The sequence below is a fragment of the Temnothorax americanus genome, unplaced genomic scaffold (assembly GCF_048541705.1).
Source record: "Temnothorax americanus isolate GAGA-0224 unplaced genomic scaffold, ASM4854170v1 Scaffold26, whole genome shotgun sequence".
Lineage (NCBI taxonomy): Eukaryota > Metazoa > Arthropoda > Insecta > Hymenoptera > Formicidae > Temnothorax > Temnothorax americanus.
The window spans coordinates 828,276-854,689 of record NW_027509401.1 but is presented as its reverse complement, the minus strand read 5'-3'; the positions used below and the strand labels follow the sequence as shown (position 1 = coordinate 854,689).

The following is a 26,414-nucleotide window of genomic DNA, read 5'->3' as shown; positions in this document are numbered from 1 at the left end:
TTACATCGGGCATTACATATTGTTCTTTTTTGACACACAGGTCGAGTGGTTTTGGAATGGTAAACCATTGCGAACAGGATCTCGCTTCCGGACTTTTTGCGATTTTGGTTTTGCCATTTTAGAAATCTCTCCTATCTACCCTGAAGACTCTGGCGAATATAGTTGTAGAGCGACAAATGATTACGGCGAGGCAGTGACGACCTGCACGATGAAGTGTACAGGCAAACGTAGTATTATTTTGGAATCTCAGTTACCCAAAGGTATGGAGAGTACGATTGATAAAATCGCTGAGTTGGAAGGTCTTGGGGCAGTTTCGGGTCAGATCAGTCCCGAGGATGACACTGGTAGACCGCCAGAATTTATCACGACTCCTTCCGACTTAACTCTGGCCGAAAACTCTCTTGCTCACTTCGAATGCCGGCTACAGCCGATTAACGATTCCAGCATGAGAGTCGAATGGTTCCACAACGGCAAGCCTCTTCTCGCTGGTAGTAGAGTCAAGACGATTCATGACTTTGGTTTCGTCATTTTAGAAGTTGCAAATTGCTATCAACGCGATTCCGGCTTATATACCTGTAAAGCCACAAATCGTCATGGCGAAGCCACAGTATCGTGCAAGCTTCAAATTCGCGGGCGTCAAGGTATAATCCTGGAGCCTCAATTACCGAGTAATTTTAAAACCGGTACAGAAAGTATTCAGAAATTGGAAGAGTCCCTATATAAGAAAGACGAGATCTTGGCGGAGGAAGAAACGCCGAATCCACCGAGATTTATTGTCGAACTTAAAGATATCGAAGTCGAGGAAGCTGGACCGAGTCACTTCGATTGTAGAGTCGAGCCTGTGGGTGATCCTACTATGCGTATCGATTGGTTCCACAATGGACGACCCTTCGCGACAGGCTCTCGTGTTCATCAAATTAACGATTTTGGATTTATATCATTGGATATGTCGTACACGTATGCACGAGACAGCGGCGAATACGTCTGCAGAGCTACTAACAAGTGGGGCACTGCTACGACCAAGGCCACCATTACTTGCAAATGTAAGTTGTACAATTTAATATTTCGAGCGTAAAAAGATATACACTTTTACATAAAAATCGCTATATTATAATATAAAATTATAATGTAAAATATTCTCCTATTTCTTTCTGTCCTGTTCCCTTCTCTCTCTCTCTCTCTCAGCTAAGAAAACGATAGACTTTGACTCTCAATTGCCAATGGGAATGAGCGGCGAAAAGCTAAAAGAGCTGGAGCGAGGACCGGTCTCTCAAGCTCCCGCGGAAGAAGCACCGCGACAACCGCCTCGTTTCATCACGCAAATCCAATCAACAACTGTCGACGAAGGTGAACCGGTCAGATTCGAATGCCGTGTAGAGCCTAAAGAGGATCCGAATCTACGCATCGAGTGGTACAGAAATGGTAAATTGATACCTGCTGGGCACAGGTATAGAACGGTTTACGATATGGGATTTGTGTCGATGGACATTTTATATGTCTATCCCGAGGATTCTGGTGAATACGTTTGCAAAGCCATCAACGACCTTGGAGAAGATAACACTCGAGCTGCCGTATCTTGCAAGAGTATGTTATGAGATCTTTTACCAGGCATTCTTCAAGCCAAATTACAATAGCTGTGTCAAAGCCGATTGATCAAATAAATGTTTCTTTCACAGAATTACCGAGCATCATTCTGCAAAATCAAGTACCAAAAGGTATGAAAAAATCCGAGGCCTTGATGCAAATGGAAGCGACAATTAAAAAGTATACTTCGGAAATTCATTTAACTGAAGACGATCTATATGATGCGGATAAGAAGCAACCACCTCGTTTCGTCACGCAGATTCAAGATCAGACCGATCTTATTGAAATGAATAGTACCAAGTTCGAATGCCAATTGGCGCCCGTGGGTGATCCAAATATGAAAGTCGAATGGTTCTTTAACGGGAAACCATTGCCCCATAAAAATCGATTTACGCCTATTTATGACTTTGGCTATGTAGCTATGAACTTTGGTTGGGTCTATCCAGAAGATAGCGGCGAGTATCTATGTCGAGCTACGAATCTTTATGGAATGGACGAGACTAGAGCTATAATCAAAACTGCGGGAAAACCAGGAATTATCTACGAGTCTCAACTTCCAAAAGGCATGAAGAGCATCGAGAAAATTAGAGAAATGGAAGCAGCATGGCAAATGTAAGATATTATTTTTGCGTTTCATTTGTGTACGATAAAAACAATTTCTTCAAATAATAAAACTAATAAAACGTAGCAATAATTTTTCAGCTTATATGTATATATGTACGTGTACATACTTTGAAACATTATTTGTTTCCAAGAGAAGGAAAAAGATCATTTTCCGCATGATAGATTTATTTTTGTTCATTGTAGCGAGAGATCGTCGCGCCGCGCCGTGGCAATGCGAAATGGCAATGTGTATTATTTAAAAAATTACTCGCAATTATTTATAGTGTACCCGAAGAGGAAGGTGAAGAAGAAAAAGTACGCTCGGCGCCTGTTTTCGTGAGCAAACCAGAACCGGTAACGGTCGAAGAAGGTGATTGGTCTAGATTCTGTTGTCGAGTCACTGGACACCCAAGGCCTCGAGTTATGTGGGTAATCAATGGACATACGGTAGTTAATGTAAGTTTCAAAATACTACTTCAGATACGTTAAATGATGTCGACGTCTCGCACGGAAATATACTATATAGGTAATATATGTGATTGTATTAAACTTATATATCTTCCTTTTCTTTTTTTCTCGCAGGGATCCCGCTATAAACTAACATACGACGGCATGTATCATTTGGATATACCAAAGACCAGACAATACGATCATGGTAAGGTGGAAGTGATTGCAAGGAGCTCCGTTGGCGAAGCACACACGGAAACGACTCTAACGGTCAAGCAGCGAAGCGACGACTACCGTGGTGTATTGAAAAATTCACCAAGACGTAAGTTTTCGCTCCAACTATTATACACATGTACGCTCGTGAAATCTTCGTGCCTCACAATAAAATAAGGTATACTCTTTTATATAGAGCACTTAGATATTGTATATAAAAGGGATAAAAAATAAAGATGAAAAATGTACATTTAATTAATTAATTGATAACTCGCTGCAAATTTTTTGAAAAGTACTATACGAAGAATTCACGCGCGGTATAAAACGTTGAACGGGTTACAACGATACAGATATATCACACGTGAAAATGAGAAAGAAAAAGCGGTTGTAAGCCTCCAATAACGATTCGCGAGAGGCGAACGTAGATTGGAGAAAGTATCGAGCAACCGAAACACAGTACATAATATATATCGATACGACACATGCATTCTATTCGAATACAGAAAACACTCTAGACCATTCGAACATAAATGATTCCTTCCTTCCCGCTCTCCACATTTGGCACAACCAAGCCACGAAAATCACCTGAAATCCAACAGCTTCTTCTGCTTCTCCTTCTTCTTCATCATGGTTGGAAATATCGACGGAATAATTTGAGCGATATCGTCTTAGATCAAAGGTATCGTATCTCTCACATCGATATTCAGGTATGGAAAATATAATTGTCGGAAGAACGTTAGTATTGTTTTATATTTTATTAATATTTTTTTTCATAAATACGATCATATATTGTTGCGCTGGAGAACACGGGTTTATTGCTCATTATTGTAAGTTATTTCACCTAAAATCTCAATTTATTTCACTTATATTTATATATTTATACTTATCTTTCAATCTATATTTAATTTATTTATTTAATATTTGTTTTTATTCACTGCATTTTATAGGCATCATATAATACCTTCTTACTATATTAAAATAATTTACATCTAGATGTCTAGAAAGTGCAAATATCGAGCAGATTTCCGTATCTCTCAATATTGCGCAATCAATATGATTTGATCCTAATCCCTATCATGTGTTTAATTTGTTGTTTTTCTTGTATCTTTTCTGTTTTTCTGTTTTTCTTTTCTTTTTCTCTTTTTATACTCTTATGCGTTCCCCGTATTACCTATCCTTTGATGTCTCGCACAAAAAGTAGCGAGCGATTGTATGTTAAAATTAATTCGTCAAAAAAGTGCAAAGTTCGACGGATTATATATAATTACTTAGTTAATCAGACGGAAAAACTTCGCAGTTCAGCAGATTTATTTCTCTTTCTTTTAAACTCGAAAAGAAACCCTTCTCATAACACGAAGGCAAGCACGTTCATAAGAAACAAATGATCTAAGTCTAACAGTGTTTTCGATAATATGATAAAGCAAACAATTTCAGAAATGTGTTAACTATTCGAAATTTCCATATCCAGCTCGATTTCTATTATCTATTATCTAGGTGTCGTCGATATGTGTTGCATCGTCGTTCACGTACTGTGTCATAAATATCGTGGTTTTCAGTTAGATATACTTGTTTCTTGAGAGAAACGCACAACATTGCTTTAACGAGGTATTTAAATTCGATCTTGTAATAAATTATAACGCAAACAATAATCCATTACATTTGTTTTTAAGCAAAAATGTATGAAAATACATTTTCGCTGATAAATTGCAAAAATGCCTCACTGAAGCTGTATTCGCTGTCGAGATTGAACTGTAAATCAAAATGTCCGCACGCGTTCTTCTTTGCGCGAAATTTACGAGATGCACGAGGACACATAGATATCATGTGTTGTTTCTTTAGCGTGGTACGATTATGGGCTAACACAATATCAGTCCGAGCGGCAAGACACAGAGTTGGAGCGTGTATTCGACGAACGTCATCAAAGCGTTTCTCAAGGAATCGAAATTGCCACAGAACATCTTGGTACTAAAGTTATCAAAGAGCCTGAGACCGAGTGGCAGAAATCCGTCAAGAGCAAAAAGAAGGAAAGTTATTACAATAAACTGATGAATCTCGAAGAAGAACAAATGCTTAAAGAGACCAGATTAAGAGAAGCTTCGCATCAGTTCGCTATTCCCGGCGACAAAGTTGTCGCACATTCCTTAGCAAAAGGAATGGCCCAAAAGTATGAAGAAAGCTTGTAAGTATATTACAATAAATATTTGATAATATTACCGACGTATATACGAATAGTAATTCTTTGGTGGTAATTATTCCTAATTGCTAATTTCTCGTTACTAGAGAGGAGCAACCTCAGCAAGAACCGATACAACCACCTCCGAAATATGTGAAAAAACCGTTTGTTACCGAGGTGGATATAGACACAGAACGAGTTAAAGCCACAGAAAAATATCCTCCGGAACCGTCCGAATCCACAGTTCATGGTCGCGAAGTTCACGTTGCTAAACAAAAACAAACACAAAAGGAAGTTAAGGGTGACGTAGAAATAACGAGAAAAATTACTGCAACAGAGACTACAGAAGTAGAACACAAAGCGAAGACGCAAGAACGCATGGTGCAAGGTCAAGTCAAACCTGCCAAACCGCCTGTTTTCACGAAGAAGATTCAACCTTGTAGAGCATTTGAGCAGGAACAGGCCAAATTTGAGGTTGAATTCGATGGCGATCCACTACCGACCATCAAATGGTACCGCGAAGATTTTCCTATACAAAACTCAGCCGACCTTCAAATTTATACCTTCGGCACCAAATCGGTGTTAATTATCAGACAAGTTTTTATGGAAGATTCTGGTGTCTTTTCCGTAATCGCTGAGAATAGAGGAGGAAAAGCCAAATGTAGCGCCAATTTAGTCGTAGAGGAACGCAGAAGGCAGCCTGGACGAGGTGGCGCGGTACCACCCAGTTTCTTATCCACGATCCAATCTGTTTCTGTTGCTACTGGACAACTCGCCAGATTCGATGCCAAAATTACCGGCAATAAACCTCTGGATGTTTATTGGCTCAAGGTAAAACACTCACGTGAGATATGTATACGTACTATGAGTTTGCCGATTCGGTTGGTGATTTTACGCGCGCATAGTATAAGAAATTTAAATTAATTTAAATTTGTGAATACCTTTTTTTTTATTGTAGAACGGCAAAAAGATAACAGCGGATATCCGTTACAAGACTTTGGAAGAAGATAATATTTATACACTTTTGATCCTGGAAACAGTACCAGAGGACACTGGCAAATACGAATGTGTTGCGATTAACAGTGCCGGAGAGGCACGTTGCGAAGCGGAATGCACTGTTCGCGGACCTCAATCTCCAACAAAAGTCGCGAAACCTACAACGCCAACAGTAGAAAAAGCACCAACTGTTCTAGAGCCATTAAGGGATCAAACCATTAAGGAAGGAACTTCCGTCGCTTTCGCCTGTAGGATCACAGGAAAACCTGTTCCTACTATACAATGGAAGAAAGCTGATAAGGTATCGAGCGCTACAATAATATCTAATACTTGAACGCTAATAAAATTTTTTTGATAATTTCACTCAAATGCTTATCGCGAATGCTTATCGTGTTTTGCATAGGTCATCAAACCATCAAGGTACTTTCAAATGCAAAAAGAAGGTGATTTCTGTACTCTGAAGATTTCTGAAGCCTTTCCCGAAGACGAAGGTGTTTATAAATGCATCGGTAAAAACCCCGCTGGTGAGATCACGACGTCTGCCAATCTAAGAGTTCTCGGTAAGACACAAAAAGAAAAAAAGAGAATAGAAATTTTCCAATTTCTTTCTTTTTAAATGTCCTTCTATCAACGTACCACATAAAATTAACGCGCTACTTTTCTCCACTCCCAATTAGCGCCCGACACAGCTGATGTTCTGCCAAAATTGACACCTTTGAAGGATCAGATAGTGGTAGAAGGACAGCCAGCTCAATTTAAAACTCAAGTGAGTCCGGCAAAGTCTAAACCAACGATTCAGTGGTATCGAGAGGGTGCCTTGATCCCACAATCACCAGACTTCCAGGTAAATATCTCGCTATTGTTCTCCCGTGAAACATCGAAAGGGATCTCATGTTTAGACGTGATACTCAGGGAAGACATGGCGTATCGTTTTTTCAGATGATTCACGAAGGCAACAATGCGGTGCTACTGATAGCAACCACCTACGAGGAGGATACTGGCATCTTCACTTGTCGCGCTACAACTTCAGCCGGTACCGTAGAAACGTCCGCCAAACTCATCGTCAAAAGTAAGAACTGAATCAAAGATATAGATTCGATTGCTAACACGACACGCGATTGTTCTTATATTATATACATTTCCGAGAATTGCCGGGGACGAACGTATACTCGAGACAGTGGCATGAAAAATTAATTAACAATAACAAGTCAATAATATTAGTGGATTAATGTAAGTCTATTAAATCTTGGAAAAGGTAATATTAACTCTTTTAGTCTATACTGCCTATAGTATATATGTTTTACATATTGATTAAATTTCAATTATCACGTAACTCTCTATCTTTGGATATCCGCATACGCGTAACATCTTGATGAAAGAATTACAGATTATTATAGTTTTCGAACAAATTAGTTTTTTGTTCTTCAATAGCAATAATACAGCAAAACGGATATAAAACTGATGTTGATGTGGAGTGATCATTGAACTTAAGAATTCTTCCAATACATAATTGACCATTGCTAATGTATACACCAATTTCCGTCTAACGTGTTCATTGCGACTAACGTCTTTACATCGTCTCAAGTAGAGCCGTCTCCGCGCAGCGCGATTCGCAATCCGTAAATAGCCACTCGTATTTTTACTTTTGTGCTTTACTGTTGCTTTCCTTGAAATAACGTAACATACCGACCTGTCTTGCTAGATTTCTCAACTTCCATCTCAAACAAATCTCTAATAAAAAATATCGTGCGCGCCCGGGGAGTTTGTACTAACTTATATTTTGCGAATAGCTGAGCGAGTGAAACGAGGAGTAATTAATAATAATAGGTTGTTGAGAGGCTGCATTATAAAATTGCAAACTTTGCGTGAAAAAAATATCTCAAGACATATCAAGTATATAAAGATCGCAAAAATGATGCCGAAATTAAGGTGCTGCAAAATTAAAATAAGAGTTGAAATTTGTAATAAAATTTGTAATAAAATTTGTAATGAAATCGATCGAAAAAGAAGTGTGAAGCATTTTTTAAAGATCAGCATAGAATAGACGAATGATAGAATGTTGTTATTCCACCTGTGCCATCAATATTTATATTTGCATCTCAGGACAATGTAATATCCGCAGTCTTTTCGCAAAGAATACTCTACGAACTTTGTAAATAGGTAATAGCATCAAAAATGTGGAATTTTTTGCGCGATATTAATCTGCAATAACATAATAATGGATAAAAAAGAAGAATAGCGATGCGACTGCGTTAAGTACGTACGTAACTCGTTTACTCGTTCGCTGTATAGTTTTGATGTTTATTATAAAAAAATATATACCGTAAAAAAAAAATATATATATATATATATATATATTTACCTACACACATTACACAATTTTCTCACTATATATGTATGCTCACACTTTACAATTTTATATACATACATATACATATATATATATATATGTATATGTATATATTTATTTATCAAAAAATTTATAATAGCATACATATATATATACGCACATAAAAATATCATCTAACGTCCTTACTAATCAATTATTTATTGTACAATGAAAGTCGCAATAAAACCGAATGTTCTAAGTACTTCCAAGTCTCGTTTGTTGCCGTTTTGACAACCATCGTCTCAATTATTTGAATTATTAATATGTCATTAATTTTTATCGTAAATGATAATTTTAACATAAACCTCGATAAAAGAATCTTTGAGGCGATGGTAGATTCCGGTCCAATATAATGTAAAACGTATGTAAAATTTATATAATTATTAATGAAATATATTTTTACAAATTCCGCGCTATGCGTAAATTATCTAAATTTTTGCATTCGATGCTTTTTTAATGAAAAAGAATGTTAAAGTAAAAAATGCCTATCATTAAAGGAAGGAAGATTTTGTAACAGAAAATGTTCTTTCGTTAAACTCTCTCTCTCTCTCTCTCTCTCTCTCTCTCTCTCTCTCTCTCTCTTTTTTTGAGGTGTGTCGCGTGCGAGAGAGAAAATACACAATATGTATTTAACAAGGGTTAAATAGTTTATATTGACAGAAAAGTTCCACGATAAAAATAAAAATTTCAAATTTTTCTAATATTTTCTTGATTAAATACTATATAAGCATAATTGGGGTTTAATTAGTGTTTCAGCACATTTGCGTAATAAGTAAACACGATGTTTGTATAAAAATATAATAAGCTCGCAACTGTACACGCGCGCGCGCGCGCACGCACGCGCGCGCGCGCACACACACACACACACACACACACACACACACACACAAATATATATGTCAGTGTATAAATTATCATTTAAATATTATAATATATACATATATACATATATATATATAATATATGATAATTTACATTGACCGTTTCTAATGTGCAGAACATGTTCCGAGCAAAAAGCAGTTGCAGTGCCGTGTGCACACCGGGCCCTTTTCTTAGGCTATTTTTGAGCACGTGATGTGTATTACATTACCTAGCTATATTTGTCCGCTGGTTCAGAACTCCGCAAAGATTCACCGACCACGTCAAGTCGTTCGCGTTCTTGCTTACAGCAACTATTTAAAGCTGATGTATAATCTGTTATTAATGTACTTTATATTTTAAAAACGCTTTTACTTTCTATTATTACTTAATAAATTTAAGAAAATGCAAGTCCATTTTACAGTTTGTTATACATAATTTGTATCTCAAAATGCATCACCGTGCACATAGATATGCCTCCAAAATCTTTAAACTATAAATATTCGAGCGTATTACATGTATCACTAAGATTTTGTTATTCGTGACAAATTTACGTTATATGTATGTATATATATTTTCTCAACATAAATAGTTTTTAATATTCGTTCCTTGTGGCCAGCGCTAAGTTGTTAGGAGATTCAGATATCGAATTGAACAAATATATTTCAGAAAACACAATTTCTACTTCTAATTATTACAACTTGGAACTAATGGAGAGAAGTTTCCCGAAAAACCGTACAATATTTTTCGCGTCTTGAATGCGATATTTCATGGATATTGTGAAAAAAAATATACATATGATATATATTCTCAATAAATTTTAAACTACCTTGAAGATGGAACGACAGTACTTCTCAAGAAAACGAATGGACACGCTGACTCATCAAGGAGACATTCTTTTCAGTGGTCTATACCTGTTTTTGATTCCAAATCGCCATCTTCGCTTCGTCAGCACAGTAATTTCGGAGGAAGCTGGCCGAAGTAGACTATTTTGGTTCCGTCTTGAGCCAGCTGCTAGTGATTCAGTCATGCCAGAAATAATACGGGGAAGCGCGTATCAGCGTACTCCCTGTAAAACGAGTGAAAATTATTTTTAGTAAATCAGCAACTTGGACTTCAATCAAGATATACCTCATACGTTGCAATCGTTTAATGCAACTGTTTATACCTACCACAGTGCGATTGTATTTATTGTGCAATCAAAATATTTCTTCATAATTCTTGAAATACTTTTCTATAATTTTGTTTTATTTACTCTACAAACAATAATTGTAAAAATAAATATTAAGCCTGGGCTAAAAGAAAATCATTCGCTATTTATTTAAAGATTAGACAAATAACAATCTATTGTTGCTTTGCATTTCTTCAATCTATTTATGTAATTTGAATAAAAAATAAAACATTCACTCACAATTAAAAATATAGTACATACATCGTCATCGACTAACAATATAATATATTGCTATTTATATTAATTTATTTATAAAAGATATTTATATATAAAAATTAATTTTTTAGTTAATATAAACTTATTTGACAATGAAAAAAGTCGACACATAAAACGTATCATATTTTTAATGTACAATGTAAAAAATATAGTGGTTAATATGCCGCATTTTGTATCGAATAATCATGAAACTTGCGGGACAAGGTATAGAGAAGAAAAAGCGAACGCGCATCTGCGTTTATCTCTGTCTTTATTTTTAATTCTGTGCATAATCATATTATAGATCTTATCTTACGTGATTCATCTAATAAACTGTACGTTACCATGCAGAAAGTAATACATCTCTGCCCTTGTATTCATTCACTCATCTGCATCTGCATTCATTCATATAAGCATAGTTTCTTTTAGCTTTCCGACCAACGTTCAACTGTAGATAGATAAGTCTTCCAACCATAAAACGTCACAGTTTTCTCATTAAACTCTTAATATCATTATATCAATAATTAAATAATAATTTTATTTGACATATACACGCACAAATACACACTTTAATTAAAGGCTAAGAAAGAGTTAGAAAGCGTTTTATATATTTGAGAAATAAAATTAAAATATGTAAAAGAAAGATTATATGTAAAGACAAAATATTTAATATTTTTGAGCGTCTGAATCATTTACTTAAAACAGCTCTCTCTCTCTCTCTCTCTCTCTCTCTCTCTCTCTCTCTCTCTCTCTCTCTCTTTCTATATATACATACACACACACACATATATATATATATATATATATATATATTGTGTTGAACAATTCACTGCCCATATGATATACAATACACAAATATATCGTATAATATACGAATACACATTATACAACACAAATATTTTAACTACATCACTTTACGATGATAAAATGGATTCTCATGTGTCCAGTTTAAATATAATTGCATTTCGATTAAGCACATAAAAGAAAGAAACTTCTACTGAGATAACAAACGTTAGAAATTATCAACCGAATTTTTTTCTTTCCAACATCACTTTCGATTCGCTTCACTGAACGATGTAATCACTGTCACATCGTCACCGTATATTGTAAAAAGGTGACGGCGATTTTACTCGGTTTTCTTCCGTTCCTTCGTCTTCGCCTTCCAACTGATTACTATTACGACTAGATGTAGCATGAAGTAGGGGCATGCGACTTATACGTTAAGAATCCCCACCGAGAGTTACTCCGCGGGAGACTACTTGAGGGAAGCTTCACAAGCACCGCGAACTCCACGGATACTGCAACTGAACACCTCGGCTCGCGTGATTATACTTAATAAAATATCCATTATCTGAAACTTCTCCTTGCATATATCCTCCGAGACTTGTCTTCGTGTATATTAAAAATAATATGACATCGCGATGTCATCGATCGTATCACTGGAATAGCACTGTATTTTATTGCATTTCGGAGAAAACTCCCACGCAGGCGACACGCAGATAACAAACCCTCTAAATTTAGACTATTTAAAAATAACACAAAGAATGTAGACTTTCACATTTTACATTTTCGCTGTAGACATGCTTTAACATTTGCGTTTTACGTAGGTACAACTGTAGCATGTTTAACTGACACTCGCTGCTAAACTTTATTTCCTAATATTGTTGTCAAGCGACGTTTATATATAAAATCTACATATACATAAATATATAAGTGTGTATATGTGTTACATTTTAATGTTCTTTGTTAACCATATTGATTAAGAGATTCATGCATTTCTACAATTACTTGTTTTATTAGATGCTATAATTGTCACTCAAAACTACGTAAGTTTTATTATTGTAATATCAAGTGGAGAGAGACAGATGTTAAGTTAAATATAAAATTTCATAAATTATATCTCTCACATTATATACAATAACTCGACAAATCCACTTTTCTAAGATCGCTTATCTGGCCAAATGCCTTGATTTCTGCTTTGGGAAATTAATTCGGTCAAAATCCTTGTTATTCGGCGATTACAAAATAAATTTGCAAACGCATTTATATATGTGTACGATTACACAAAATATTTACATAAAATCATAATGTCACGATGTTAAAAGATTGATAAATTGAGTTTATAAATAAATTTCTTCCTAATTTAATTTAGTAGCATATATCATGTATAATGTAAACAAAGCTTTTCCTTAATTCAATGTACATGGTGTGAAACAAATAGTTGAAAACGTTTAAATCAAATTTAAAATAATTTTCCATAACTTGCAGAGAGAAAAGAAGCCTATTACACGGTTCCCGCGGAAACGGGTGCCAGTATCGAAGTAGATGCGAAACTTCATCGAGATTTGAAGGAAGATATAGTTCTAAAATCTTTAGCTCTCGACGAAAATGGTTTACCACTTGAAGTACAACTTCAACCTGGCGATGAATCGCTGCCTTGGCGAAAAGGACGCATTCAGCCCCGATCTCGAACTCGCGATTCACTTCCATGGCGGAAAGTACAAATAAAATCAAGAGATTCTTCTTTGGATAAACTTCGAGCCTTCGAGAGTCAAATAAAACCGTGGACCGAGGAAGAAGTAATTTTGAAAAAAACTCCCCAGATTATCAAAGATGTAACGACAGAAAGACTGGAAGAAGTTGAGTTAAAGCCGACAAAGATTGAAAAGAAAGACATCTCTGGACCCAGTCTAGAAATAATCAAGTTGAAATCCGTGCCTAAAGAGACAACAAAGAGCATAACCGAGAAATATGATAGCGACGATACGGCGAGTGAACATTACGGGGAGCAAGTGGATGTTACTCTGTTAAAAACGTCGCATCGTTTAGATGAAACTGTGTCGGAAATAGAGAAACGCAAGGAACCAAGATCATGGACGGAAGAGCAAATTATGTTAAAGAAAATAAAACCAAAGGCAAAAATGGCTTCCGAAGTAGATGAAAAAATTAATTTTCTCGAACAAGAGGACATTTCTTTACTTACAATTTCAAAGGACGAAAAAATGCAAAAGTCAAGAAAAGAGAAGCCTATCGCAGAAAAGGCAGAACAACCCAAGCCTTGGACGGAGGAAAAAATTGCTTTGAAGAAAGCAAAACCGGAAAAAAAAGAGATACCTAAGGAAACGCTCAAAACTGTTTCATTGAAACCTTCGCAAATAGTAAAGAAAGATCTCGTGAAATCAACTATAGATAAGGCAGATCTTAAACCAATTTCAAAAGAAGAAGCTGAAGCAATTTCAGTAGAAAAAGTTATGCAGATCGACGTTTCTTCAGAGAAAAAAGTGAGAAAAACAAGCAAAGACATGGATAAAACAGTTATAGATAAAACAGATAAATCAAAACCATGGACAGAAGAAAAAATTGTCTTGAAAAAATCTAAACCTATCCAAAAAGAAATCGAAAAAGAGACGATGGAAACGGTAGAATTAAAATCATCTAAATTCACTAAACCGACATCCCAAGAACCAAGTTTGGAAAAAGTAGATCTGAAACCTGTCATGAAACAAAAGGTAAATATTAGAGAAATCGTTAAAAGTACTGAATACGTTGAACAGCAAGATGCTTCAATAAGTCAAGTTTCAACTGATATGCACGATGATACCAAGTCAAAACCTGGTGAAACCAAAAAGCTTGCACAAAAAGAAAAAGCTGACGTCAAAGAAATTGCAATATATGAGGAGGAAGAAGATACTGCTTTGCTTAAAGTTATGTCAGAGCGTGAAACTATAATTCATAAACAGGTAAAAAAGCAAAAAGAAATGCCACAAGAAAAACCACAGTTAAAGTCATGGAAAGAAGAAAAAATAATCTTAAAGAAAACAAAGCCGGAATTAAAAGAAGTACATAAAGAAACGCTTGAAGAAATATCATTAAAACCAACATCAAAAGCAGACAAAATATTATCGAAGAAAGAATTAGTAGAGAAAGATTTAAAACATGTCAAAATAAAAAGTACGGATTTAATTGATGTCAAAAAGCAAGAAACCGTACCATATCACGAAGAAGAAGATAAAATTATTAACGAAATGGCGAAAGATGTTGAGTCTGCTAAAAAAGTGAGCAGTGGGAAGAAATCTGTTGGAAGCACACCATACATGGAAGAGGAAGATACTACGATCCTCAGCATCGATAGAACCGATGACAAAATCGAGAAATCTAAAAAAGAAGACATACCAGTGCCGTGGGTTAGAGGCAAAAAGGCAAAAGAAAAGAGAGAAGTTCAAGATATAAAACCATCTCAAGTAATTAAACCTGAAACAAAATTGGAAGAGGATAAACCTATGGAGATATCAGAAGCTCCATGGCGTCGTAAACCAAAATCTCCAATTCAAAAGAAGATTACAGAAGATGAATCTGATAAAGCACAATCTGACATTAAAGAAGTATCCGAAGCAATATGGCGAAAACCTGAAAAAAGTAAAACGATAAAAGCTGTTAAAGAAGAACCTCAAATTGAAGATTTCACATCTGTTGTACTAAAACCAGCAAAATGGCACGAAAAATCCGAAGAGCAAAAACCGACAGAAGAAATTGTACTCAAACCAGCAAAACAAATACCCAAAGAAAAAAAAGTATCAGAAAGTATTAGTCTTAAACCGGTAACAAAGGAAACATCAAAACCACTACCTAAAGAAATTGGCAAAATTATTAACGGAGACGTACTTATCGACAAAATGGACGTACCATGGAGACGTGGAAAAAAACCAACACCCACTGAACAGAAACTCGAAGATGTACAGTTACAACCGAGTAAACACGTAGAAAAAGCCGAAGAACCGAAACCTGAGGCAGTCGTATTAAAACCTGTTAAAAAGCTTCTTAAAGAGGAAGTGACAAAGGAGGAAATCACTTTGAAACCAGTGGAAAAGCAAAAAGTTGAAGAGAAACCGGAGGGGGTTCGATTAAAGCCTGTGAGAAAGATAGAGAAACCTGAGGAACTAAAACCTGAGATAGTCGTATTAAAACCTGTGAAAAAGCTTCCAAAAGAGGAAGTGACAAAGAAAGAAATCACATTAAAACCAGTAGAACAAGTTGAAGAGAAACCAGAGGAGATTCGATTAAAGCCCGTGAGAAAAATAGAGAAACCTGAAGAACCGAAATCTGAGACAATCGTATTAAAACCTGTGAAAAAGCTTCCAAAAGAGGAAGTGGCAAAGGAGGAAATCACATTAAAACCAGTAGAAAAAGAAAAAGTTAAAGAGAAATCAGAGGAGGTTCAATTAAAGCCCGTGAAAAAGATAGAGAAACCTGAAGAACCAAAACCTGAAACAGTCATATTAAAACCTATTAGAAAGCTTCCTAAAGAGAAAGATTCAAAAGAGCAAGTCACATTAAAACCAGTGGAAAAAGAAAAAGTTGAAGAGAAACCAGAGGAGGTTCGATTGAAGTCCGTGAGAAAGATAGAGAAACCTGAAGAACCGAAACCTGAGGCAGTCGTATTAAAACCTATTAGAAAGCTTCCTAAAGAAAAAGATTCAAAAGAGGAAATCACATTAAAACCAGTAGAAAAAGAAAAAATTGAAGAGAAACCAGAGGAGGTTCGATTGAAGCCTGTGAGAAAGTTAGAGAAACCTGAAGAACCGAAACCTGAGACAGTCGTATTAAAACCTATTAGAAAACTTCCTAAAGAGGAAGATTCAAAGGAGGAAATCACATTAAAACCAGTGAAAAAAGAAAAAGTTGAAGAGAAACCAGAGGAGGTTCAATTAAAGCCCGTGAAAAGGATAGAGAAATCTGAAGAACCGAAACCTGAAACAGTCATATTAAAACCTATTAGAAAGCTTCCTAAAGAAGAAGATTCAAAAGAGCAAGTCACATTAAAACCAGTGGAAAAAGAAAAAGTAGAAGAGAAACCAGAGGAGGTTCGATTGAAGTCCGTGAGAAAGATAGAGAAACCTGAAGAACCGAAACCTGAGGCAATTGTATTAAAACCTGTGAAAAAGCTTCCTAAAGAGGAAGATTCAAAGGAGGAAATCACATTAAAACCAATGGAGAAAGAAAAAGTTGAAGAGAAACCAGAGGAGATTCGATTAAAGCCCGTGAGAAAGTTAGAGAAACCTGAGAAACCGAAACCTGAAGCAATCGTATTAAAACCTGTGAAAAAGCTTCCTAAAGAGGAAAATTCAAAGGAGGAAATCACATTAAAACTAGTGGAGAAAGAAAAAGTTGAAGAGAAACCAGAGGAGGTTCGATTGAAGCCCGTGAGAAAGATAGAGAAACCTGAAGAACCGAAACCTGAGGCAGTCGTATTAAAACCTGTGAAAAAGCTTCCAAAAGAGGAAGTGACAAAGAAAGAAATCACATTAAAACCAGTAGAAAAAGAAAAAGTTGAAGAGAAACCGAAGGAGATTCAATTGAAGCCCGTGAGAAAGTTAGAGAAACCTGAGGAACTAAAACCTGAGGCACTCGTATTAAAACCTGTGAAAAAGCTTTCTAAAGAGGAAGATTCAAAGGAAAAAATCACAGTCACATTAAAACCAGTAGAAAAAGAAAAAGTTGAAGAGAAACCGAAGGAGGTTCGATTGAAGCCCGTGAAAAAGTTAGAGAAACCTGAAGAACCGAAACCTGAGGCAGTCGTATTAAAACCTATTAGAAAGCTTCCTAAAGAGGAAGATTCAAAGGAGGAAATCACATTAAAACCAGTGGAGAAAGAAAAAGTTGAAGAGAAACCAGAGGAGATTCAATTAAAGCCCGTGAGAAAAATAGAGAAACCTGAGGAACCGAAACCTGAGGCAATCGTATTAAAACCTGTGAAAAAGCTTCCTAAAGAGGAAGATTCAAAGGAGGAAATCACATTAAAACCAGTGGAGAAAGAAAAAGTTGAAGAGAAACCAGAGGAGGTTCGATTGAAGCCCGTGAGAAAGATAGAGAAACCTGAAGAACCGAAACCTGAGGCAGTCGTATTAAAACCTATTAGAAAGCTTCCTAAAGAGGAAGATTCAAAGGAGGAAATCACATTAAAACCAGTGAAAAAAGAAAAAGTTGAAGAGAAACCAGAGGAGGTTCGATTAAAGCCCGTGAAAAGGATAGAGAAATCTGAAGAACCAAAACCTGAAACAGTCATATTAAAACCTATTAGAAAGCTTCCTAAAGAAGAAGATTCAAAAGAGCAAGTCACATTAAAACCAGTGGAAAAAGAAAAAGTTGAAGAGAAACCAGAGGAGGTTCGATTGAAGCCCCTGAGAAAGATAGAGAAACCTGAGGAACCGAAACCTGAGGCAATTGTATTAAAACCTGTGAAAAAGCTTCCTAAAGAGGAAGATTCAAAGGAGGAAATCACATTAAAACCAGTGGAGAAAGAAAAAGTTGAAGAGAAACCAGAGGAGATTCGATTAAAGCCCGTGAGAAAGATAGAGAAACCTGAGGAACCGAAACCTGAGGCAATCGTATTAAAACCTGTGAAAAAGCTTCCTAAAAAGGAAGATTCAAAGGAGGAAATCACATTAAAACCAGTGGAGAAAGAAAAAGTTGAAGAGAAACCAGAGGAGATTCGATTAAAGCCCGTGAGAAAGATAGAGAAACCTGAGAAACCGAAACCTGAAGCAATCGTATTAAAACCTGTGAAAAAGCTTCCTAAAGAGGAAGATTCAAAGAAGGAAATCACATTAAAACCAGTGGAGAAAGAAAAAGTTGAAGAGAAACCAGAGGAGGAGGTTCGATTGAAGCCCGTGAGAAAGATAGAGAAACCAGAAGAATCGAAACCTGAGAAAATTATATTAAAACCTGTGAAAAAAGTTCCTAAAGAGCAAGAAACAAAAGAAGATATTACTCTAAAGCCAGTGAAAAAAGAAGAATCCGTAGAAATGAAATTACAACCAGTATCTGAAATGGTAACAGACATAATAGACGATAAACTCATTAAAGATAAACCAGTAGAGATAACAGAAACTCCTTGGCGGCGTGGTAAACGAACAAAAAAAGTAGTTGATTTTAGGGATGAAGTTACTGTAGTGCCTATTGATCAAGAAGAATCTGTTACAGAAATTTGCGAAGAAAAAGAAATAATGGTATTTACAACTGAGAATATTCAGGATCTAATTGAAAGAAAAATGGAACCTATGCCATTGCGCAAAGAAGATAAAATAACTGAGGAAGTAATTGCAACAAGTGAAGTTTCGTGGAGAAAGAAAAAGAAAGAACGTCCAAAAATCGAAGAAGAGAAAGAAATGATTGTAAAAGATAAGAAATTACCTGAGAAAATTGAAATAGAGGTAGTAAGTGAAAAAAAAACAACAGAAGGAAAGGTTAAAGAAGACAAAGTTATTAAATTGAAACCCGTAAATTTTGCGGAACAAATAGCAGAAGTTTCGGAAAATAAAGATAAAGTCATTATTGAATCGGTTAAAGCAAAATCTAAGGTAATGAAAAAAATGCCCGAAGAAATCACATCTAATATTATTGAAAAGGAAGTTGTAGAAGATGTGAAGTTACAAATTAAGGCAGATATCACCCAAGTAGAAGACCGTAAAAGAAAACGCAGACAGCGTACTCAAGTCGACATATCAATTACAGATAAAGACAAAACTATTGCTCCAAGATTTATTCAAAAGTTGCAACCTGTTATCGCTGAGTTGAAAGAACTTGCCAAATTTACATGTACTGTCATAGGAAATCCGTTCCCTGAAATTTCTTGGTATAAAAATGAGCAAGAACTCCATGCGAGCGAAAAGTATACTATGACTATATTTGAGACAACGGCAACTTTAGAAATCACTAAAGTTAAAGAAGAAGACGCTGGAATGTATTCTTGTAGAGCGTCCAATCCGGCTGGCGTAGCAACATCCACTGTCAATCTTGTGATATTCGGTAGTAATATTATCGAATATGAATTGTTTAATTTTTATGTTGATTTGAATTTATTTAAATAAGATTTATACTTATTGTTTGATATTTACATGTTGTATCTGATATTTTTCATTTGCTCTACTAAATTTCCGTTATAGATATAGAAATATTACAGAATAACGCTTATAATCTTTTCATTAAATCAATAATTATAAAATGGGCATACCCTCTCTCTATCGCAAATATTTAAACGTCTTTATCATTTATATATACATAACTTCAAATAAAAAGTTATACTATATACACAAATGAGCTAACAATAATTTGCGGAATGGCAAGCACGAAATATATGTATGCATGGCGTGCGTTAATTATAAATATTATCTCATATTTCCAAGTAATTATATATATGATATTTGTCTTTTCAGAAAAAGAAAAGGAAGGTGTAGCACCGCATTTCTCAACGCCGATTAAACCGCTGATGATTGAAGAGCATACACCTGCTTTATTAGAATGCGTTGTAGCCGGTACGCCAATACCTGAAGTAAAGTGGTATCGCGGTGAGAAAGAAGTGAAACCAAACGAAAAAACAGAGATGACTTTCAACCCAACAACTGGAGAAGCTATGCTGAAAATTTTAGAACCAATGCCCAAAGACGAAACAGTTTATCGCGTTCGTGCTGAAAATAAATACGGCCGCGCTGAATGTAGAGCTAATTTAGTGATCAGTAACATTGTTAAAGTGAGCAAACCAATTGTTCTCAGAGCACCGCGAATTACACGACCTTTACCCGCCTTGATAACTGAGCGCGGAAAACCTCTGAAATTTCTAGCTGATTTTGAGGGTATACCAAAACCGGAAGTTAAATGGTTCCGCAATGGTATTGAAATTACACCGACTGACAAACACAAGATAAATATCTACGAAAATACAGCCGAATTAAATATAACAGAAGTAACAAATAAGGATAGCGGCAAGTATGAAATAAGAGTTCGGAATGAAGCTGGTGAAGCGAGAAGTTCGAGTTCTGTTAACATTAAAGAACGCAAAGACACTACGAGCGAAGTGAAAGCACCAATGTTTATAGAACCCATTCAGCCCCAACTTGTTGCAGAAGGAGAAGTTGTTATCATGGAAACACGAGTGGAATCATATCCAGCGGCATCTTTTCAATGGTTCCACGAAAGCAAACCTCTTGAGGTACTGTTTGCAATTTTTGCGTGCTTGTCTAAAATAAATCTTTAATTCTATTACATAGAGCGATATATTATCCAGAATTTCAGAAAATTAATAAAAAATATAATTTGTATTGCAGTCGACACCGCAGGTAAGAATCGTGACTCAAGAAAATCGATCGATCTTGATGGTGAAAGAAGTCACATCAGAACTTGCTGGTAATTACACATGTCGCGCTGAGAACGTTGGTGGCTCAGTCACTTGTACAGCCACCGTTAACTTAACGGATATAACATGGGAAGAAGCAATTGAATTAGTTTCACCAACATTCGTTAAGAGGTTGTCACCCGTAAAAGTTATGGACGGTGAGAGTGTTAATTTAACCTGCGTCGTGGAAGGGAAACCAACGCCCAGAGTAGAGTGGTACCACAACGACAAGCCAATTAAAGAAGGCAAAGAAATTACAATTGTTCAGGACATGGAGGGTGTCTGTAGCCTAGCTATTACCGAAGTATTCCCGGAAGATGCTGGAGAATATACCTGTCGTGCTGTAAATCCTGTTGGCAAAGCTGTCTGCACGTCATCGCTCATTGTTGAAGGTATATCATTCGACGCAAATACCTATAAATAATAGCCTGTTTTACACAATGCACTTTTAGCGTACGAGTACGTGCCCGACTCGGAAATTGCATCTTCAATAGTCGCGACATCCCTTACTACAGGATCGGAAGAAGATCTTCTATCTCCGAAAGTAAGTACAGGATCCAACAACATCCAATAATATATCCAACAATAGAATTGTGCTTGGTACAACATTAGACATGTAAATTCATTTTATATCTAGGAAACTCCTATCTTCGACACTGATGTAGAAGAATCCGTACCAGAGATAGTTAAGAAGCTTCCTCAGTTAGTTCCTACCAAAGATGGGGAATTAACTAGGTACATTTAAAACACATTTGACAAATTATAATTACATGATTATATAAATAATATCAGTAATATGTACATGCATATGTATATGTATATGCATGTTCACAGTGTTCACACATGTTTGTGTGTGTGTGTGTGTGTGTGTGTGTGTATGTAATTGCCATCTTGTCTTATATAGATTGGAAGTAAAAATGAAAGGCAAACCAAAACCAAAAGGAAAATGGTATAAACAGGGCATGGAAATAGTCTCATCACAAGAATTTCAAATTGAGGAGTTTGAAGATGGTACATCAGTCTTGACGATTGCTGAGACTTTCCCCGATGACACGGGCGAGATCACATTCGAAGCTCACAATCCACTCGGTGTATCAACTACAACGGCGTATCTATCAGTAGAAGGTAATATTTTCCTTTCTACAGAGATCCCAAAGGCTGCAGTAATCTGGTTAAGACAAATTCTTTTCAGCTGCGCTCTTCAATCGGAGAAACATCATCGAAGTGCTATAACATCCTAATAAAAATCCGTTCAATATCCTACATCTTCCATTACATCTACCACATTAAACACACTTGCAACATCCTCGACTTATACACTGTCTTCCGTCTTATTTTTGACATATTATAAGCAAATTAACGAATCTCTTTGGTCTCGCTCAAATTCTTCTAATTAAATGCTAACAAGACCGGAGAGATTCGCTATACATTCGTTATACGTTTCTTATATTCGTTTTGTCGATTAGGTATACTCGGAACAAAAGAGTACCGAAAACCAGAGTGGGTCACACAGATGGAAGAAATGCAGGAAGCTTTAAGAGGTAAGACTCACGTTTATCGTCTGAACACACTCGATTGCATGCTGAGTGATGCAGAGTGCAGTTTCTCGAACGACAGTCTGGATGACTGTGCATTACAAAATGAGAGTTCTCAAAAAGATAGTTCAACTGTAACCAGTGAATTTTCATCAACAAAAACCTTGATGAACATTGACGACGATACCAGATTGTCTCTTGACGAAGATGAAACTCCTTCGAAAGGATATTTTTTATCGAAAAAATATTCGGATTCTATGGAGACCGATCGAGAGAATAGTACTGCAATACAATACTCTTGGCAAGTTGATGGTTCTCACAAGGAACAAACTTCATCGATATTTGATTCAGGAAGGCGATTACAAGAGAAAATGCAAGATAAAGAGCCTATTGAGCATAAATATTCTTCATATATAACATTATTAAAAAATAAAAGAAGCGCACTTGTTGTGCTTAATAATGCGGTAAAACACGATTTTGCTATCGAAAAAACACACGTTATGTCGTCACTTGGAACCGAACCGAAAATAGAACCGAAACATATCTCTACGTTAATTTCAAATACGCAAAATGCGATAAAACATGAAGAATATAAACAAGCTGAGGTAAAAATATCAAACGTATCGAAACAACTATCTCCAATTAAAACAAAAAATACTAAATATGCTGTTCAGAAAAAAATGATCGGCAAACCGCTTGCAACTATCGAGTCCTTTAGCCTTAGTCCTGAAGATACGTTTAAAAAAGCGAGCGACAATTCGATATTCAACGAAAAGTTCTCAATGGACGTCTCAACAGAATGCAGAAAGAAAAAGATCGTTCTCGACTTTGGTGAGTTCCCACCGTCAAAGAGCGAAAGAAAAATTTACGAGTACTTTCATTCGATTGATAAAAAAACAAATTCTCCAGAGAACCAGAAATCGCCGTTCTGTTTGTCATCAATCGAAGAAAGAACCGAAATGCCAAGTACGCACGATCAAAAAAAATTGGATACAAAAATATTTAAAACCATTCCCGAGAAATTTGCAGTTAAGCCGATTCATGACTGTAAAAGAAAATATCATACATATCCCAAATCTAAGATTCCTATTACAAAATACTCCAAGGAGAAACAACTCGAGGATTATACTATGAACCCACAGATATTTCCGTTAGAGCCGAGAGAAATCGATTTGGAATCTTTCCAGCAATTACATACAGCGGATAGTCAAGAAGAATTACAAGAATTTTTGCTACTTGAAAGTCAATGTAGCGGAAATTTTGGATTAGCGGGCAATATATCCACATACAGCGAATACTCCATCGAAGATGAAAGAGGCACGATGTCAGGTAGAATTTGATTTACTAACGATAGGCGTAACAAGTAGACGTAATTATTTAGAGTAACTGTGCATGAATTTTCATATATGTTTGTCTAACTAGACTACTGACATGAGAGGCTTATACAAGTAACCTTGGCACCAAACATCAATTTGGTAAGAAAATTTAATATTGTAGCTATTTCTGTGTTGTGAGAGTTGTTCATAATCGCAGCGCTTCATGATATTTCAGCTACACAAGCCGTCCCACGATTTATCCAAGAAATAACGGACGTTTATGCAAAAGAAGGCGATATCGCTTTGTTCGAATGTGTTTATTCTGGTAACCCTAAACCAGGTAGGTAATCACTACACATATAAAATATTGTGAAACTCAGTTGTAAAAATTGTTTTAATTAATTATTTCCTTAACTTATAGATGTTGTTTGGTATAAGAACGATAAGCTTATAATGAATACGGAGAATGTAAAAGTACGTATATTTGATGAAGAAAATAAAACTACTCTAACGATTAAGCAAACTAGCAGAGAGGACGATGCCACATATGTTTGCAAAGCCACCAACGAAGTTGGTATGATAGTAACGAAAGCCAAACTGCATATCGATACTACTAGCGAATCACGATTAATGCTGGATGATACGATCAAAGAGGAAGAAAAATTGGATATAAAACTGAAAAAACAAGAAGAGAAACCGCACAAAAAGAAGAAAACCGAGCTAAAGAAGGCAAAGGAGATCAAAGAAAAAGTAAAAGCTGAACGTATCAAAATTGAGAAAAAAGAAATCCGTGAAGAGAAGCTTATTCCGAAGGAACAGATAGAAGAAAAGTCAGTAATGCATTTTATCTTGTTCGGTATATTCCGTACTTAAATCTTCAATATGTTTTATTTATAAATTATAATTTTTGCCGTTTGTACTTTCAGGAGAATTGTCGATGTTGAAGAGACCCAATTACTAGAAACAACAGAGTTCATAAAAAATAAATCCGAAGAGGTATTATAAAATGTGCAAATTTTTAAGTATCTTAATAGTAACTAGACTTCTTATAGAATTTAACGAACTATTTTATCTTGCGCATTTTAGGTTTCTAGAGCACGAAAAATAGTACCGATCCAAGAACCAATTGTGACCGAAGCAACAGCTTCCTTGAAAAAAATTGACGATCAGAAACCACGAGAGCACGTACCTAAATTCGAAGAACGTGCGAAACAAACTGTCGAAGAGCGAGAAAGTGTCGTCGTATCAGAAATCACGAGTGAAGATATTGCTCCTGATTTCACCATCGAAACAAAACTTGATCACGCTCAAGTTACCTCAGAAACTCTAGAGAAAGTGTCGGTCTCCGAAGCACATATAGAAACTAGCGTGCAAGAAACGAAACGTATAGAGACAAAGCAAAAAAAAGTAAAGAAAGTAAAAGCGGAAAAGATTAAAGAAGATATTACCGTAAAGGAGATTGTGGAGCGACAAAGAGAAAACATAGCTCGGGAAGTCGATGAGATAATGGAGGTACTTGATGCGAAAGAATTTGGCCCAGGAGAATCTCCCCTTCGAGAACTCGCAACAATTGGCTACTTGGTTCGACAAGGTGTTTCCGTAAACGAGATCAACGAATGTCTTTACAGAACTGAAATCTTCCCTGCTTTAAAAACACCTGATGCTCAGAACGCTTTGGTGCAGTTGGTGGAAAGAAAAGGCCACGGTCCCTTGATCACTCAAGTACTTACCGAGGAGACGACAACTGACGAGAGTTTCGTTGCAGCGACAGTCGGTTTTCGTGCTTTTATGAGAATGGTCGAGCTTCAGCATGCAACCGTGGAAGAAGTCATCACACACTTTGCTCCGGAAGATTTCAGGCCACGTGCTTGGGAAGTTACAGAAATTTCAGAGGTACTTTTGTGGTAGCAAATGTTACGTAAATTTGTAATCATCGCTAGAAAAAAACGCTCCGTCTCTTTCTCCATTTTTCTTAATAAAATACATGCTGTAATATTTTCAATAATAATATACTTTTTTGTTTTTTTTCTTAGGTTGAAACTGAGCAACATGCTACGGAAAGAGTAGATATTGTTCGCAAAATGGAAGTTCATTTTATGGGTAAGCCAAGATTACAGACTGTGTGTGTGTGTGTGTGTGTGTGTGTGTGTGTGTGTGAGACATTTCTTTATACATATACATATAATCTCAAGTTCTTTATACATATGCACAAGATTCGAATTTATTTGAAACTTCTTTCAATATTTTCATTAGGCATATTGTTGTTTTTTGTATAAAGATTGAATCTCGTCCTAAATTTTCCACAAGAATAAGTATTATTTGATTACAGAAAGAAGAGATGAAAGGAAAGCTACTCATGTACAGGATATTCGAGAAATTAAAGGTTTGGAATAATAAATTTCGACGCACGAGATATCTATTCGTATGACTTACCAATTTGACGAATTGGTTTCTCGTTATAATAAGCAGTGCTATTGCAATTATTTTGCTATAGTTTTACCGTCAGCAAACAATTAACGCTATATATTAGTAATGCTAATTAATTTGATTCAGGATAGACATAAGTCTCTATTAATGGATTGATAGATGTATAAAAAAGCAATATGCTTAAATCTATCTTTATGCTATAATTACTAGTTTTGGTAGAAATTAAAGTTTTAATCAATGCCATATTTCTTATGATATTTTTATTATATTAGTTTTAAA

The 26,414-nt window shown here is 35.9% G+C and overlaps 3 protein-coding genes across 11 annotated transcripts in view; 2 read left to right on the top strand and 1 right to left on the bottom strand.

The window, feature by feature from the left end:
- LOC143899268 (uncharacterized) overlaps positions 1–10,317 on the bottom strand; it is a 72,046-nt gene extending 61,729 nt beyond the window's left edge. Inside the window, exon 1 of the mRNA XM_077409435.1 lies at positions 10,178–10,317. The gene's annotated coding sequence lies outside the window, so the exon portion shown is untranslated. The remainder of the gene's footprint in view (positions 1–10,177) is intronic.
- The window catches only part of Sls (sallimus), a 77,937-nt gene that overhangs the window by 17,539 nt on the left and 33,984 nt on the right, over positions 1–26,414 (top strand). For 6 of the 9 annotated variants that reach the window (XM_077409422.1, XM_077409426.1, XM_077409424.1 and 3 more), the window contains exons 29-52: positions 41–1,043; positions 1,186–1,584; positions 1,677–2,196; positions 2,472–2,643; positions 2,770–2,956; positions 4,687–5,026; positions 5,128–5,851; positions 5,979–6,317; positions 6,420–6,576; positions 6,694–6,860; positions 6,956–7,085; positions 12,958–19,494; positions 19,902–20,674; positions 20,790–21,249; positions 21,310–21,401; positions 21,495–21,592; positions 21,762–21,982; positions 22,324–22,398; positions 23,944–24,048; positions 24,130–24,538; positions 24,635–24,704; positions 24,795–25,601; positions 25,742–25,808; positions 26,038–26,091. In XM_077409422.1, coding sequence (XP_077265548.1) covers positions 41–1,043; positions 1,186–1,584; positions 1,677–2,196; positions 2,472–2,643; positions 2,770–2,956; positions 4,687–5,026; positions 5,128–5,851; positions 5,979–6,317; positions 6,420–6,576; positions 6,694–6,860; positions 6,956–7,085; positions 12,958–19,494; positions 19,902–20,674; positions 20,790–21,249; positions 21,310–21,401; positions 21,495–21,592; positions 21,762–21,982; positions 22,324–22,398; positions 23,944–24,048; positions 24,130–24,538; positions 24,635–24,704; positions 24,795–25,601; positions 25,742–25,808; positions 26,038–26,091 — 13,906 coding nt within the window. Of the gene's footprint in view, positions 1–40; positions 1,044–1,185; positions 1,585–1,676; positions 2,197–2,471; positions 2,644–2,769; positions 2,957–4,686; positions 5,027–5,127; positions 5,852–5,978; positions 6,318–6,419; positions 6,577–6,693; positions 6,861–6,955; positions 7,086–9,402; positions 9,942–10,099; positions 10,249–12,957; positions 19,495–19,901; positions 20,675–20,789; positions 21,250–21,309; positions 21,402–21,494; positions 21,593–21,761; positions 21,983–22,323; positions 22,399–23,943; positions 24,049–24,129; positions 24,539–24,634; positions 24,705–24,794; positions 25,602–25,741; positions 25,809–26,037; positions 26,092–26,414 lie in introns of those variants that run through there. The other 3 variants (XM_077409425.1, XM_077409428.1, XM_077409429.1) reach the window with 3 other exon arrangements.
- On the top strand, positions 22,405–23,935 carry LOC143899269 (uncharacterized). The gene is made up of 2 exons (XM_077409438.1): positions 22,405–23,721; positions 23,815–23,935. The coding sequence occupies exons 1-2, from the start codon at positions 22,437–22,439 to the stop codon at positions 23,820–23,822; spliced, it is 1,293 nt and encodes a 430-aa protein (XP_077265564.1). The 5' UTR covers positions 22,405–22,436; the 3' UTR covers positions 23,823–23,935.